The sequence below is a fragment of the Fusarium oxysporum genome, chromosome II (genome assembly GCF_013085055.1).
Source record: "Fusarium oxysporum Fo47 chromosome II, complete sequence".
Taxonomy (NCBI): Eukaryota; Fungi; Ascomycota; class Sordariomycetes; order Hypocreales; family Nectriaceae; genus Fusarium; species Fusarium oxysporum.
Window position 1 is genome coordinate 1,421,808 of NC_072841.1, and position 16,813 is coordinate 1,438,620.

General features: G+C 49.8%; 5 protein-coding genes across 5 annotated transcripts; 2 read left to right on the top strand and 3 right to left on the bottom strand.

The window, feature by feature from the left end:
* The first annotated feature begins 2,613 nt into the window (after window positions 1–2,613).
* On the top strand, window positions 2,614–4,971 carry FOBCDRAFT_14106 (uncharacterized protein). Its single transcript, XM_054703244.2, has one exon. The coding sequence runs from the start codon at window positions 3,071–3,073 to the stop codon at window positions 4,769–4,771; it is 1,701 nt and encodes a 566-aa protein (XP_054559219.1). The 5' UTR covers window positions 2,614–3,070; the 3' UTR covers window positions 4,772–4,971.
* Window positions 4,972–5,412: 441 nt separating this feature from the next.
* On the bottom strand, window positions 5,413–7,688 carry FOBCDRAFT_14112 (WD40-repeat-containing domain protein). The gene is made up of 3 exons (XM_031172925.3): window positions 7,212–7,688; window positions 7,035–7,162; window positions 5,413–6,980 (listed from the first exon to the last, which is right to left on the bottom strand). Exons 1-3 carry the CDS (start codon window positions 7,541–7,543, stop codon window positions 5,611–5,613), a joined length of 1,830 nt encoding a protein of 609 aa, XP_031049710.2. The 5' UTR covers window positions 7,544–7,688; the 3' UTR covers window positions 5,413–5,610.
* Window positions 7,689–10,196: 2,508 nt separating this feature from the next.
* FOBCDRAFT_14123 (uncharacterized protein) lies at window positions 10,197–11,491 on the bottom strand. The gene is made up of 2 exons (XM_031172928.3): window positions 10,770–11,491; window positions 10,197–10,715 (listed from the first exon to the last, which is right to left on the bottom strand). Exons 1-2 carry the CDS (start codon window positions 11,393–11,395, stop codon window positions 10,211–10,213), a joined length of 1,131 nt encoding a protein of 376 aa, XP_031049713.2. The 5' UTR covers window positions 11,396–11,491; the 3' UTR covers window positions 10,197–10,210.
* Window positions 11,492–12,212: 721 nt separating this feature from the next.
* Window positions 12,213–13,873, bottom strand: FOBCDRAFT_287893 (uncharacterized protein; the record flags this gene model as incomplete). The annotated part of the gene is made up of 6 exons (XM_059611713.1): window positions 12,213–12,260; window positions 12,403–12,502; window positions 12,607–12,776; window positions 13,108–13,136; window positions 13,167–13,376; window positions 13,408–13,873. 6 exons carry the CDS (start codon window positions 13,871–13,873, stop codon window positions 12,213–12,215), a joined length of 1,023 nt encoding a protein of 340 aa, XP_059466717.1.
* Window positions 13,874–15,190: 1,317 nt separating this feature from the next.
* FOBCDRAFT_196505 (uncharacterized protein) lies at window positions 15,191–16,520 on the top strand (the record flags this gene model as incomplete). Its single annotated transcript, XM_059608850.1, has 4 exons — window positions 15,191–15,242; window positions 15,425–15,533; window positions 15,591–15,937; window positions 15,988–16,520. The coding sequence occupies 4 exons, from the start codon at window positions 15,191–15,193 to the stop codon at window positions 16,518–16,520; spliced, it is 1,041 nt and encodes a 346-aa protein (XP_059464087.1).
* Window positions 16,521–16,813: the final 293 nt, after the last annotated feature.

The following is a 16,813-nucleotide window of genomic DNA, read 5'->3' on the forward strand; positions in this document are numbered from 1 at the left end:
CGTTTATCTTTTCCTCAATGGGAACAAGACTGTTCTCTTTATCCTCGATGTCTCTTTCTTTGGCCTTGATCTCCTTGTCTAAACGGGCGACTTGCCTGTGAGCGGCAGCCTGTTCCTTCCTGGCCGCTTCAAGCCTCTTCTCAAAAGATTCCACGTTGCGGCGCAGTTCTTTGAGGTTTTCTTGGTGATCCTGGATAGCGGCAAACGAATCCTCCATGGCTTTCTGGAAATGATATAGCTTCCACAAACTATGTGTAACTATTGCCGCATCGCGCTCATCGGTCTTGTTCTGGAAGTTGTCTGCTTCCTTTTTCTGTTCCCTGTACTGCTTGATTTCCGAGTTGATGCCGCGTCGTCTATGAAGCTGGAAGTTCTGGTTCTCGGCAGCCTGTTCAGCCTCGGCCTGTGTCCTCTCATATTCTGCCTTGTACTCAAGACTTCCAGAGATTTGTTCGATCAGGCGCGTGAGATCCTGAGGGGATTGCGAAGCAATGGCCTCAACATCTCCTTGGAATACAAGAAAGTTTCGTGCCTTGATAAGAATGTTCTCGCTCTCAAGAGACTCGTTATATTGCTGGGCTGTGACAACGCGATCGTTGATTCGGTACTCGCTGGCTCCTTGGTTCGTGATGGAGCGCTTCCATTTCTGCTCCTCGCCAGCATCGTCTTCGTACACGGCCATGACCCACGCCGTTTTGGGGTCGCCACGGGAGGCTTTATCGTTACCATCAGCGTCACCGTTTGCGTCGCCATTGGCCTGCGCAGAACCATCATCGTTGATCTTGGCCGTTTTTAGGACTCGTCCGCGGTAAACGAGGTCTTTGAGGTGGGCGGAGCGTAGATGTGAGGATTTGATGCCCAGGACGAAAGATATGGCGTCCATGCTAGAGCTATGTTAGAAAGGCTCACTGGAGAGCGGGAGAAGCGGCATACGAGTTAGACTTGCCGGATCCATTGGGTCCAATGATAGAGGTGAAGTATGAGTCTCCGAAGAGAAGAACATGATGCCCTTTATACGATTTGAAGTCTGTAGCGCAGGTTAGCTTAGATGGCGTTCGTCTCGTCTGAGATTACGCGTGAAGGAAAACACACTGAATAACTCCAGACGAATAAGTTTGCCCATGATGAGGTCGTGGGGCAGCACGGCCAGGTGTCTAGGAAAAGAGAGTGGAAGGCGTGTAGTCGCGACGGGAGAATGCTGTGCTAAGGTAGATTAGAGGGGTCACGCCTGGTCTTGAGTTCAACTCGTGGTGTTGAGCGAGGGCGCGTCAAAGTGGTGGCCGGGGCTCGAATTGCGCCAACGAGTCGCGCAAACGAATAAAACAGGAATCAGGAGCGCGCGAGTGATATGCGCAACAGAAGCCGAGTTACGTTGCGAGATCTGACACAGCGCAACTAATAGCATGCATTATCGACCACGAGAATAAGTGACGGATAGTCAAGCCTCTTCGCGTGCTAGGAAAGTTGAAATGATGGGTAACGCGTCGCGCGACTCGGCTTGAGTTTGGAGTAGGTTCCCGGTATTTTACTTGAGTCTACCTTAGCAATTGCAGATGCGGGACCTTAATTCGGGCCAATCAAACGTGACCCTAACGTTTCGATAGAGGAAATGGCACCTTGTTGCCTCAGGCACCCAATCTCGCTCCAGTGCTTCAAGATGAAACCTTCAAGCACCATCTAATAAGGTATCTATAGTGTTCACCAGATCAAATGCTTCCATCGGACACAAGCGACATGTACCAGGTGATGGATGCAGGACAGATAGGCAGACAGGCTAAGACCAGGATAATGCAATGTGGTATGTGGTCTAGTATCATTCATAGCCAATTAGGTCCCGAGGAATCACCACGCAACCTCGAAACAAAAGGTTGAATAAATCCACATGACTACATTACCTTAGTACCTTGGGACTCGAGACTCTGTAAAGATCAAAGAGCAGTACCATATGTGTGCAGAGTCGATCAGCCACGTCTTGGAAGGCCTTTAGTCTGCAGGTTACAGGGCGACTGAGTACCAAACAGCAAAGTCTCTTATTATAGTGCCTCGATACCTTTTGCAAGTGAAGAGGATGTATGATGCAACAACTTACCAAGTCGCACGGCAGTGGGAGGCAGATCTTTCCTGGAAGCAAAATGCTTGTTTGATGGATGCTATTTTAATATCTGGGCGGATCGTCGACTTGGGTGGCGTGTCCGTACTACCCCTCGTGGTTCAGGGAATAAAGATATATTTCACACTGTTCTAAGCTGAACTTCACTTATCAACCTTCCAAACGCTTTAGAACAGTACCAACTTGTTTTTTTGGTTTTTTTTTAGCTATTTCTGTCATATGGTAACTAGTTCTTTGTTACTTCTACCATCCTCATACGGTAGTGCTTTGGAATATGAACATGCACTCTTGTTCTTAGCGTAAGTGCATGTGCAATTGTCTCCACTTCCCCAACAAGCAAGCTTTCAGCCCAGTCATTTTAGTTACATTTCATCATCGGTTCCGGGTCCATCCAGCTCTGACTGACTTGGCCTTGGGTACTGAATGAATACCTTGCCTTAGGTGAACTGTTGGCGTTGGTGGGCTTTGCCTGCTTCACATCCATTCGCATTCTATCCATCCCACGTGCATGTTTCGTCACCGCTGGTGTTCTCCCTTGGTTTCACCTTGACTCAATCAACCTCTCTTATCACTCCCCGATTTGCATAGCTCAAATCTGTCTGTCTCGCCTCGTCTTGCCTTATCTTCAGCCTGAATAGGTCCCTTTTATTATCTGCTTCTCGAATCACCCGACCCCTTGTTCCAGCTCCAAGTGACATACTATTATGATCCGCTAGCTACTCCCTGTCCGCAGAACAGAGCTTGTCTCAGGATCCTATATAAGCATTTGTGTCGCGCTCCCTTGCACTGGGTACCCTTTACTTGTGCTGCTTTGGCCACGCTTCCTCTTTGTCGTGAGTATTCCCTCTTTGGCGAGTACTGCCTTTATTCTCATTCTGTATTGCCCAGCTTACGTCTAAAGCAACCACCTATACATCACTCTCAGCACGTGAAATTGGACAGGAAGGATACGCCCAAATCATGGATGACGATACAAAGGGAGCCTCGCGTACTGCCCAAGGCCTCAAATCCGACAATATCTCAACCGATAGCGAGATCATCCTCACGCCTGATCATGAATCTCCTTCTTCTCCGAACAACCCGCCTGCCGACTCCGCCCTTCTTGACACTCCAATGCTGGGTGCTACGACGCCCAGAGGCTCGATGCACTCGAGAAACCCGTCCTTTTCTGGTAGCAGTTCCAACCATGAGGACTGGGATGGCCTTCCACCTCTAGATCGCCTATCTGTGCTCGACCTTCTCGACAACTTTGCTCTTCCCCAGCAGCTCGAGAAGCTACAGAAGGGCATCTCAGCGCAGACGGACAAGGTCAGGCGTTCCAGGGAGGCGATCAAGACCAAGACACAATCTGCTCGGGATCGCATGGTTGAGGAGTGGAGACGCCGGGTCCCTGAGGCTGATGAACAGCTCGATCGGTACCGCAAACAGATGCAACGCCGTGTCGATAAGCTCGGGAAACGATGGAACGACACAAAGGTTATCAGTGCCAGAGAAAAGGTGTCCTTTATCTTTGGTGTTATGAACATCTTCGTCAGCGGATACCTCATTGGCGCATACCCAGAGTACTTTCATTTGTGGTACACCGTACAACTCTTGTATTTCATGCCGATTCGATTCTTCACATATCATCGACGTGGCTACCACTACTTCCTCGCAGACCTCTGCTACTTCACCAACCTGCTACTGGCTCTCTCGATATGGATCTTTCCCGGCTCGAAGCGTCTCTTTACCGCCTCATACTGCCTGGCTTTTGGTAACAACGCAGTTGCCATTATCATGTGGCGCAATTCACTGGTCTTCCACAGTTTCGACAAAGTTACATCGCTGTTCATCCACATCATGCCATGTGCGACTTTGCATTGCATCGTTCACCTGTTTTCGCCTGATGAGCAGAAAGAACGCTTTCCTGCAATTTGGACCATCAAGAATTCCCCTCCAGGCTCCCCAACAGCATATGCCAATGTAGTCTCGATGCTTGCTTGGAGTTCCCTCCCTTATATCTTCTGGCAAGTCTTGTACTACATCTTCATCACTGTGCGCCGAAGAGACAAGATTGCTGCTGGTCGGCCAACCTCGTTTACTTGGCTCAAGAGATCATATGCCAAAACCTGGCTGGGAAAGTTTGTCCTCCGACAACCAGAGCACATGCAAGAAGCAACCTTCATGATGATTCAGTATTCATATGCTCTTCTGACTATGCTCCCTTGCCCCTTATGGTTCCTGAGCCGCTGGGCTTCTGCAGGCTTCCTTATGGTGGTCTTTACTTGGAGTATCTATAATGGCGCCACATATTATATCGATGTATTTGGGGTGCGCTTCCAGAAAGAGCTAGAGGCTATGAAGGCCGAGGTGGCTCAATGGCAAAATTCTCCCGAATACATGCCACTATCGCCTCCGCTAAATCCCCGACCCGATGCATCCTCTGTCCCTCGCCAAGCTCAACAGGGAGCGGCTCCCTCAGCATCTACTGGCCAGATTCCGTCCATGAATGAAGTTAATCGAGAGAAGGACTTGATGGAGGGAACGTCTCTGTCTAAAGATGATGTGAATCGGCCTGTTAGTGTGGACAAGATCCCTCTTCTAGATGAAACACGAAGCTCTTCTGCTACTGGAGTTGCTGGGAATTCAGGTGACACAACACGAGGCAGGCGAACGCGCTGAACTTGGTCTATAAATTAAGGAGCATACATTCGTCCATGCCTTTGTAGTGGCATGGGGTATGTGATGAGATCCTTACTTACCTTTTCCTATCATTGGTTTGTGATATTTAAGCAATGCGATGTTACTAACGTTCACTGAACCTTTACCTGTCAATTAATTCTCACTAAAAGACAAAATACTACTTATGGATACCCCCCAACTATTGTGTTACTATGACAACTCTCGTCAGTTGCGTATCAGTGTCGGCGTGAATATGTGCAGGCTACCATAACGTATTACAGTTGATCACGACGATCACCACAATTATGGGAAGTCCGTTCGTTGAACATGAATGGGGAGGTTTGCCCCGTCAGATTCATCAGGCATCTATCTACCTTACCATCGGGTAATCCGCTGCGCTATGCGGGCCGAATGGCCAAAATGAACAGAAAACAATCGCTATAGCTCGCTTTACCTGCCTGAAAGGTAAAGAGAGACCCCTTTCCATCGTTAAACCCATCCTTTCATCCAAATGGGGTGTCATGATCCGTCACAAACCCCTAAGTCCCAAAAACCAGTAAAGCAATCCTGCCAACACCGCCTTCCATAACCCAGTGAAGCACCGAGTGATTTCTGATACAACGCCAATAAATGCATAATGCAATAGCCTTGGGGGTATGAATTGTAGCGCACAATCTGCGACTTTCAAGAGTTCCAGGAACTCCTCGCACTGTGCCTGTAGTAAAAATGCGCATTCCATATGGTATATGGTCATAGTCTAGAGCGAACATATCGAAACGCTTCTGAGCAACTCGTAAAAATGATGTAAGGCAACCCCTGATCGCCATCAGCTGGAAGACTCAGCGAATAACAGCCAAGTCGGCAAGCCGACCTCCATTATCTCCGTCTTCTCGAGTCCCAGGTCTGCGGCCAAAGGTGGACCAGAACCTCAAGGTCTCATCTCCAGCGCCAGTCACGATTGTTCGGCCATCTGGGCTCATAGCCAAGTAAAGCACACGATAGGTGTGGCCTGTGAGGCTGGCCACCTGGGTCATAGAAGGATACTTCCAGACAACAATCTGATTTTGGCTGTATCCATGCGTGGATACGATTTCATTCGAGTTTTTCGACCAAGCAATATTGCAAACCTGGCTGCCTGTGTCGATCTCGTTGATGACTGAGCCCTTGACGGTGTCGTGAAATATTATGCGACGGTCTGCAGTGCCACCTCCAGAAGCCAGAAGGCCGCGCTGATGGGGCGACCACGATATTGCTTTGACGGCTGCGGTGTGATCTGAGAACTTCCAAAGCGGTGTCTCCGAGAGCTTATCCCAGACCATGAGCTTGTTGTCGTTGCCACCACTCGCTAGTTGACCGTCTTCGCAATTCCATTTGAGTCCACAGACTTCCTGTTTATGGCCGACCAGTTTCCTCAGCCACTGATCCGGGGCCCGTACATCCCGGTGATAGATCAATCGATCGCGTGATCCAGATGTGAGAATGTGCGTGTTCCAAGCGAGAGAACCTACTCTTGCTGTGTGTCCGGTCATTGTTCGTAGCCTGCGAGCCTTTTCCGCGTCCCAGATTTGTACAAGGCCTTTGCCCGTTCCTATAGCAAGGTGCGTGCCTTTTTGAATCCATGAAACGCTTGTGACAGTGTCATCATCGAGTGTGCAGAGCTTGTTGACTTTGCTAGTTTGCGCATTCCACATGTACACACTGGAGCCCAGGCCAACTCCGAGAATGTTGGCACTTCCCCAGTCGACCAAGTTAAGGTAAAAGTCATCGGCTAGTTCCGGAGCATCGAGAACCTTGTAAGGAACCTTACTGACAGCTCTGGGCTGACGTCTGGGACTCAGTAGCATTTGTTGACTTCCAAATCGCACTGGCGATAAGCTGTAAATCTCACTCCGAGTATCGAGGATGGGGCCATGCCGGCTTTGCGGTGTCTTCGAGGGTGTGGGGTGCCCCGCGACCTGATTGTGATGTCGAGGTGACATGTACGAGAAGAGATTTTTGTGAGGAGTAGAAGGTGTTAATGATGATGGCAGTGATGGAGCTGTCGCATTTGTGGGAGGAGTGTGAGCCCGCGTACCATCATTCGCGGGAATATGAGAGCTTGTAGGAAGGGTTTGGGTTGGGGTGAGGGTTGGGGTAGCTGCTTGTGGTACAGAGCTCTCGAAGAGCTCAGCACGTAGTAGGTGGGAAAAGGTCCGGTTTGCTTCCTCCGCTGGCATTGCATGTCAATGTCCGAGTTAGATAGGGTGTTTAGGTAACAACATACTCTTCTGAAAATGGAGCTCGCCATGTGGTGTACGTTTCTTTTGTTTTGATGGTGTGGCAGGAGATCCATCCTCATGCAATAGACTGAAGCTTGCTTGCAGGTCCTGGCCAGAGCGGGTCGGAATGAATCTGCAGGAGGATGAGCATATGCGGCGGTCAAAGTAAGGGGTCAACAAACCGATCGCCATTTATTCGCTGCCGCTTACGATGAGGGCTGGCACCTGGGGTGCTCTCACGTTGCGGACGTTGAAACTCTCGGAGCAGCGCACTATCGACGGCATCGATGTCGAAAGGACTCGCGCGGGCGCCTTCGCTTTTCCTGACATTGCTGCGGAGAGCACGGTTTGGTGCGTTATCGTGGCTATGTCGGGGTTCTAAACGGGCGCGATCTGAGCGGGGAGGTGTGGATGAGCGAGGAGTGGCGGTATGGCTCTTGGATTCGTCGATAGCTCGCTTTGCGGATTGATGATTCAAGGCAGCCATGCCCGCGGCTTCTGGGAGCGCCGCCATAATTGCGATATCGGCGATACAGTTTGCAGTCAAGGTACTGAAGGGCCGTTGTAGCAGGTGGTGGTTATAGAGATGAAGATTGCGAGGCAGTCGTAGGAGCGTCGTTTGGTTGATATTGATCAAGCGATGAGTATAAAAAGAGGGTCGAGGCGAGACGGTGAGGGCGCAGTCCCAAGCACCGTCCAGCTAAAATCAATCTTTGTTCGTTGTAAGGCGTTTATCGCATCGTCCCGATATTCTCGCAGAAACCCAGACAGGGACTGGAAACGTTGATCACAATACTCGATGACGTTAGTGAAGCGAGCTCGTACTTAATCGATAAAAGTATAATATGCTGAAGAGAACCAATGGCCGTCGACTCGAAGAAAGTGAAAAAAGGAAAGCTTGTGATGATGCACGACGCGATAGTTGACGATATGAGGCGTGAGGTGCAAGATCCAAGTCAGCCAGAGCCAGCAGTAGTGGAGGACGGAGGTTGAAGCGGGCGGGTGAGGTGCGGTAATGTCCAGTGCTGAGGTGGTGCTGGGCAGAAATGCGCTAGGGGTGGCGGGAAGAGGGTCGCAGCTCTCGTGAGGGATGTTGCTTGTTGCTGTTGGAGGGAGGTTGAACTGGGGCTCTCATGGCGCGCTAGAAATCGCGTGGCCAATCAGATAGCTCAGACATCAGAACCAAACCCCCTGCGCCCCCGGACGGGCTTGACAAGGAGGGACCGCGGACGACCAGGAAACGCGCGGGTCAATAACAACAACCAAAATAATAGCAGAAGAACCGTGATTCTGTTATTGAACGAGAGGAGCAATAGACTTGAACATAATGACACGCGATTGAGTGGACGACCATTGTTCGACATAGGCAGGTTTCTTGTTTCTCAATAGAACTCATGGATGCTCAATTGTTCTTCCCATTCCTCTTCTTCTTGAGACCGTTGAAACTATATTGTTCCTGTCCCCCCTCTCTTATTCAGGAGGGTCCCTCTTGATTCATGATACCCAGTACCTTACTTACCAACATAGGCAATCCGGGTATTCGGTTGGTGCCGGCGAGCACATGGCACGGCATCTGTCTGCCTTTGGTGTCAGCTGCTGCGTCATTCTCAACGGCTGAGAGGAAAAGAGGTATCGACTCTGGAAGAAAGCATCACCAAACAATAGCATGTTGTGCATTTGATTTCGACCTATGTGAACAACAAGAAACGGGGCTTTGACTAAGTACCTATGATTATTTCACAGCCGCCGTAATAATAATTGAAATTGATACTACTAGCCTCTCAAGCTAGCCATACCAAACATAAGGATTTACATATATTGAATGTCATTAATAAGAAGCGTATACATTCGCCTTATGCATGACTTTGACGCATACAAAACAACAACATGAACGCGGGCAATGCAACAAGGGCGCGAGGCACAAGAATTGGGAGAGTAATAAAAATTGAGGTTAATTGATTTGAGGCTGATTCCTTGCAATATACATACGTATATTTGTAAGGTCTGGTGCCCGGATGCGAGACGATCAATTGTTTTTATTTTGTTTGTATCTGGACAATCAATATTTTCGGAGCCGGTCTCGGAGCAGTCTACAAACTAAGGTATAACAAACAAGCGGGACGTTCCGCAGCTAGTTAGTTCAGACCTCATCGTTTGGCGATCACAGATGACGAGAACATGCTTTACTCACTTTAGCATCTACGGATATATATCGACATATCCTAGGTACTCATCTAGATATCGGTGATCTTGAACAGCTGTAGTTAATTCAGTGATTGGATCGTAGCTGAACGTAACACGCGCGTATGTAGCGCGATCTCTCTGCCCCAGCCTTCGAGGCTCAAGTCAATTGGTTGGCTCTGAATTGTCATCGATTGCATTGCTTGTTTGTGTCCTTTGTCTGTGGCCTCTCAGACTACCAGCGTGTCAGCGTCCAATAAGCGCCTGGTTCTGTCTACAGTGCTATTACGAATGAGGAACACTGTTGACACGGTTCGCGTTAATCCGCGGCGACACGCCACTCAACGCGTCTAAACCGCGTCGCTCTTTTCCCCTCTTATCCCCTTTTTTCTTCTCCCCCCACCTGAATTCCAATGGAATGTTTTGGCCAGATGATGGGTCCCAGGAAGGACATGAATACTGGCCTGTGGCCGCTCGGATGGCTTCTAAACTCCACTCCACAAGCAAGCGTCGATTCTAGGAAAAACAAGCTGTGGTAAATAATAACAATCGTTCATGCTATACGCTATCTTGGGTGTTCTTGTACGCCCGACTGAAAGCTGAACTCTCCAACACTTCGAGGTCAGATATCCTGCAGCTTGCGGTTATGGGAACCTTGGGTCATCACTTCATTCTATTGTTCGTTCTTTGACGATGCCTCTAAAAATTGTTCTATCATGTCGAGGTCAGTCTCTCAACAGAGAACTCCCTCCATACCTTGCTGCGCCTTGTTCCTTCAAAGCACGGTCAAGCCACCCTGAAAATTGTGAAAATGAACAAAGAAAATATGGAATGGCGTTTTCAAGGGGTAAAAGAAAAGGAAAAAGAATGATGTCAGTCAGTCAGGGATACATATGTATGCGCAACAAAATAAAGGCCTCCAGGCCCGAATGTTGGAAACGGTCGGCATGTGAGTATGTCCCGCACCACTAGCACACGAGCACTTGACTCATTCCATTGTTCATGCTTGGGCCTCTGCTTGCGCGAGCAGTCTCTCTCGCCATCCATTGCAGACCTCCTCGAATCCGCCAATCACATCTCCACACACTCCTGCACATTCTCTCTTCTCCAGACGTTCTCCCCAATTGCCCCTTGTCAACCATCGCTCGCCCTCCTCCCTAAGCTCCTCTTCCCTCCTCATCTCAGCCACAATCTCCTTTGCACTCTTCAGTCTTCTTGTCGCCATTGTCGTTGTCTGGCGAGACATGTGTAGTGTGTCAGAGAGATAATTGAGGTTTTGGACAAGCTCAGTTGTAAGGGTGTGAAGGCTTGTTAAGGAGTTGAAGGCCGATGTTGAAGGCCGTGGCATGGCATCAGAGAGGTTTAAGAGCAACGGTATCAAGTCGTCAATAGTCTCTGGGTCCGGCGGTGCAACGAGAGGAGACAGCAAAGAGAAGGAGAGGTTATGGATCTGGCGAGCTTGGTGATTCAGGTGCGTGGTCAACGCTGAGTGTGCCGTTATCAACCTATGATCTATGTTAGCCTCAAATTGAATTAAAAGCGCCATCGCATCTACAGACCTTGAGGCACTAGCTTCAACACTTGACTGGGAGCCGAGATCCCGCAGGGCGTTCGTCACTCTCCTGAAAACATCGTCTGCTGGGCCACCGTAGTTCTCTGTTCCTCTCCGAGCCAGCGACTCTACGGCATCCATTTTGGACACCAAGCCAGGTGGCATACCAGGGGAATCCAGGTCGGATTCCGAGCCATATTCACTCCCATCGTAATTACTAGTTTGACGCTGGTGTTTCCGTCGAGGTGAGAGAAGTGTGAGGTTCATAGCCTTTGCCCTATCACTTCCTTGCTTTTTAGGACTGTTGGTGTCCTCGGTATCTTCGATCTCGTCGATCTGATCATTGCCCTGCCCTTGCCCCTCAGCTCCAAACATGTCACTGTTGGCATCACCATCTGTGTATTCGCCTTCGTCTCCTGAGTCAGAAAAGGCGTCGGCAAGCTCATCAGCTAGGTTGCCCATGCCGTTTCCACCCAAGTCGGATGCATCCTGCTGATTGAAGCTGTTTCGGAACGGGGTGGAAGGTTCTTGCACCGATGACTTGGAGAGCCTTCGGGCTTGGGGCGAGCCTGAGAAGCTATCGAAGGCGGACGAGTTCCGAGAGTGTCTGGGAGTATGCGGCGATGATGGCATTTTTGATGCGTCGAACTGCAGATGCAGGAGTCCTCCCACAACCTGGCTAGACTCACAAGCCTATGACTACCACCGTTCCACCGCCAAGTGCAGCGGGTTGGACACCGCCTTATTTCACGAGTCGCGGCGTAAATCAGGAAGCTTCGGGAATTTTTGTCGACCTTCTCTTGCAGTAAAATATTGTATCGCAGACTTAGTGGTTGCTTGGTCTCCTTTCAAAATGGGGGATGTCGAGGGAGAGTCGGCGACGCTTGAAATGATATCGGCTTAGGTGACCAGGGACCCTTATTAGGTACTGGCTAACTAATTATTGATCACACCAAATTGGCCGCCAACAAAGGACAGGACAATGAACGAACCGAGCTCCCAGGGCGTCCCATATGCTTAGAGTTCATTTCTTTATGCGGTATGCCATATCTCCTTTCGATGATACGCAATCTTACAAGTACATCCCAGGGTATTTCGACTCAACTCAACTATCACAGCGTTTAATATTTCTCGATATCGTCGTGGCGGCTCGATGTTGGTAGCGAAACACAAGGTGGACCGTGCCAGGACTGGCGCTAATGCGGGCGAATGGTATTGGTGTTAGTGCTAGCCCAGTGGAGGAGATAATGTTATGCAGAATGTCTAGGGGAATGTCAAAACGTTTACTATCATTTGTGGCTTAGGTTGTCTCCAAATAAATCGCACAGCCACGCTACACCAAAAAGAAGCAAACTGGACTTATCAGAAGCTCTCGCGGGGCAGTCTGAAGTTCGGATTTCTCATATACATCTCTCGTTCTCATCAGACACGCCCCCGAACTGTCTCGATTTTACTTGTTTGGCTTAAGACAGACAAACTCCAGCTTCGTACAGCCATTCTTTTACATAAAGTGTGGCTCCTATATTTCTTGATCAGAAAACGCAAAAGCAGCTCTGAATATGGCGACGTTTCGGCGGTTTCGACCTGACGATGTGAACAAGTTTTCCAAGTGCAATCTTGACCCTTTCACGGAAACTTACGAGCTCAATTTCTACCTCCAATACCATGCCAAATGGCCATCCCTCTTTCAAGTTTGTGAGGACATGGATGGGAACATTGTTGGATATAGTGGGATTTATCCTTTACATTCAGTACCAGCTTGTCGAGGCTAACATATTGATTGGCAGTCATGGGCAAAGTCGAGTCTTCTCCGGAAGCCTACAAATTCTCCGAGCATTACCTACCATGGCACGCTCACATAACGGCGCTCACTGTTGCCCCGGAAGCTAGAAGATCTGGCATTGCAAAGATCTTGACTGATCAGCTGGAAGTTGCAGCTGATGCTGAGAACGCCTGGTTCGTGGACTTGTTCGTTCGAAGCAGCAACCACAGAGCCATTGCCCTTTACAAGAATCTGGGTTACAGCGTCTTCCGCGTGGTGAAGGACTACTACGGTGACCACGCAACGGACCCTTCCAGGGCGAGCGAGGACGCATTCGACATGCGCAAGCCCATGAAGCGGGACAAGGATCGTCAGCACATTCGAGATGATGGAGAAACTCATATGGTTGATCCCGAGGATGTTTGGTAAACGGTATCAACATGCGATTGTCCTTTCCATGACTCCATCGAGCTTGAAACTCAACTCAAAATCCAGTGTATGGGCTTGCAGCCCCTATCATGACATGATGAAGACTAACTATTCATATCCAGGCTCCGTCCACTTCATAAACGCTTCCACTTACAAAGGTACTCTCAGGGCCGAGGAGGAAAGCTATCACATTGGCACACTCTTCTGACGTACCTTGGCGCTGGAAGGCAGTTGGCTCGTCGAAAGCGGCGTCGTCTGGTCGGTTGTGCATATCCCATGCCTTCTTCATCAATGGGGTATATATAGCTCCAGGAGCAACAGCGTTGACTCGCACTTCTCGGTGGCCGTTCTCCTTTGCTGCCGCTCTTGTCAACCCAACTATTCCATGTTTGCTGGCGTCATAGGCGCCGTGCTTGGCAAATCCTGATTATACTGGTCAGCTTTAGAGACCCACTATGTGCAGTTTGCAACCTGCCCTTGATGCCATGAATAGAAGCAACGTTGACGATGGAGCCTCCGTCTACTATCCTGTTGAGCTGTGCCCGTAGACAATACATTGTTCCTGTCAAGTTCACAGCGATGATCTTATGCCATTCTTCATCCTCAAGTTCCGCTACGGCACGAAGACCGTGGTGCTTCCCAATGATGCCAGCCACGTTAGCTGCCCCGTCGAGTCTCCCATATTTCTCAACAGTAGCGTCTAGCCAGTCTTCAACTTGGGGCCGCTGTGAGACGTCGACACGAGAAACTAGCGCCTCGATGCCCTGCTCCTCAAAGTATGCTGTAGCAGTTGACATGGCATCGGGGTCAATGTCGGCGATGCTCACAGTAGCCCCGCGTTGTGAAAGAACTTTGGCTGTTGCGAAGCCGATTCCGCTTGCACCGCCAGTCAGCGCGTAAACTTTTCCTTTAAGTGACATTGTCCGTGGCTTCGAGATCGTGGGTTGGCTGCTGAATAGCAAATGAGGAATGAGTCAGATGCTATGGTACAAAAGGATATGTATAGAGAGATATAAGTTTGGGTTTCATGGCTGGCTGGTTCGAGATTCCCCGCTTGAAACATCGGTGGTTAATTTGGGGAATAACTGACATTGTACTCAAAGTGCAACTTTTTCGCAGGAACACAAACATTAAATCCTATATCATCTGTAACGGGTTAATTACCAGGTCAGAATAGGAGATAGATTGTCAAATACGTCCCAGCAACAAATCGGTGCAAGCAGGTTTGTAGGATATACATGAAGCTCCAGGGTAGGCACTTGAAACTGGCCTCTGACGGTTCTGCTTGACTTCCTATAGTCTTATATGACCACCTACCTATTAATATCTTATAAGAATGAGATAATATAGAGTGATGCTATGTAGCTTGTATGGAAGCTTGGCTTTTCAAAAGGAAGTATAGTCTGCTAAATGCAACAAGATACCTACCTACATCCTCCCTTGCACCTTTATACACAGGACAATACTGTATCCATAGGATGGGGTAGCACTGTAATAAGGTAATTACGTAGTTGCCAAACTGTCGGGAACGGCGAAATATATACTTCGTTCGAATGGGACAGTGTCCTCTTCAGACAATGACACTGGCTTGCAGCTGAGTTGATACGTTAAACTCGACTTGCTTTTCACCCATGTTCAGGTACCTCAGCCTCAGCCTCCAGCAATCAGACAACAGCCTAGGCTCTGTTCCCTGCTAGGTTAGGTAGTTGCCTTGCTGACGGGCAGCGCTAACGTCGCAATTGGATTCGCCCTTGTCCCCATCAATTTCCAACCAAACACGGGCACGCACGCACGCCCTCGATTCATCATCCGTCCCCATCACCAGGCCCATCCACTTCCGAGCCATCTCGTCTGGTGCTGTTTGCCCATCACCATCACGTACGTTTGATCTTTGGCCTAACCAAAGTCTTTATATTCGGCCAACGTAGAGATTTCCTTGTTCTTTCTCTTTGTTGCACAGCATTTTCGATAAAACCGCTGTCAACTTTGTTGCCGCATTCCCAGGCCCTCCTTTTTTTTTATTTTATCACACTTATTAATACTCGGCTTTGCTGCCTTGCGGCGCCTTTGCTTTTCCCTTTCCCCTTACGCCGACTTTTTTTTCTCCCTTCTTCAACATCGCCTTTTTCACCAAATCAGCCTGCGCGTGAGCTATTCATCGTCAGCCACCGCACCTAAACCATTTCTGGCCCCATTGTCTATTTTATATTTTACTAGACAAAACCAAATCAAAAGAGATGGCTACTACCGCGATGGATTACGAGGCTGCCAATGGCGACCGGTACGAAGGTTCGTTGCCAGCTCCAAGCGCGTTGATGTACGCGCTTGCTTGCTCTTCATTACTGTTTACTTGAACAACACTCCATCAAATTCGCCTGCAGCACTTTATACTCAACACCTCCCCGTCACCCGATCAACCCGTCCTATCGTATCTATTCGGCTTGCGCACATAGCTAACCGGCCTGTTCTAGATGAGGCTCCTCGATATGAGCGCGACAACCGAAGTGCCTCGCCTCGCCCTCGTGACGACAACGAAGGCAGCCGCCGTCGCTCCGCTTCACCCGGCGGCCATGGTGACAGGTTCGTTGCAATGAGTCTCACCTCATCGATAAATACTGACATCTATATCCACAATAGCAACATGAAGGACGTGTCTGCTTCCCGGGACGACGATGATGGTGCTATCAACCCTGGATCCAACCTCTTTGTCACAGGTATCCACCCAAAGCTTTCCGAAGCTGAGGTGTCCAAGATGTTTGAAAAATATGGCGATGTTGAGAAGTGTCAAATCATGCGTGACCCCCATACTAAAGAGTCCCGTGGATTTGGCTTTGTCAAGATGGTCACATCTGAGCAAGCCGAAGCTGCCAAAGAGGGTCTTCAGGGCGAACAGATCGAGGGCCGCACTTTGAGCATCGAGAAGGCCCGCCGAGCCCGCCCTCGTACCCCGACTCCTGGCAAGTACTTTGGCCCACCCAAGCGAGGTAAGGAATCCCAGTAGCAACATATTGGATAATGTACTGATCAGTCACAGAGCCTCGTCCTGGACGTTACGATGATCGCCGACGTGGTGGTTACAGCGGCGGCGGCGGCGGTTACGGCCGTGATGACCCCTACCGCTACCGTGGTTACGACCGCAACTACGAGCGACGTTATGAGGAGCGTGGAGGTGGTTACGGTGGCAGCAGCGGCGGAGGAGGAGGTGGTGGCCGCGACTACGACCGCAGCTACCGTGATGAGCGTCGTTACGAGGATCGAGGCGGCTATGGTGGCCGCGACTATGATCGAGGCTATGAACGCCGTGACCGTGACGAGGGCTACGGCCGTGATCGCTACGGAGGAGGAGGAGGCGGCGGTGGCGGTCGTGAAGAGCGAGACCGCTATGGCCCTCGTGGAGGCCCTGGTGGTTCTGGCTATGAACGTGGTGGTGACCGATACGAACGCGGAGGCGACCGAGATGCTGCTCGAACTCGCGACCCGGCTGCCAGCGCTGGAGGAGCTGGTTATGGCGAATCTGCCTCTCGATCCGAGACACGCGATGCCTATGGAGGTTCGACCTACTACTGACGTCCTCCCAATTATGTACCCGCTAACCCTCCCAGGCGCTCCCGATCGCAACATCCAGTAAACGCATAACTGATGTTTGCCACGACTCGACTGAAAGATCAGTCTTTGGGATCACACGTCCATTCTCCTTTCCTCTACTAACCCCGTAACTTTGCTTGTTCAATTTTCTTCTGTTATCTGTTGTTTACTCGTTGTTTTCTTATCTTTCATGGACCACAGCAGACTGAATCGGGCTCTGCTCACACAGGAGTTTAGTGTGATTGCGACAGTTAAGGGATTGGAATCAAAAATGG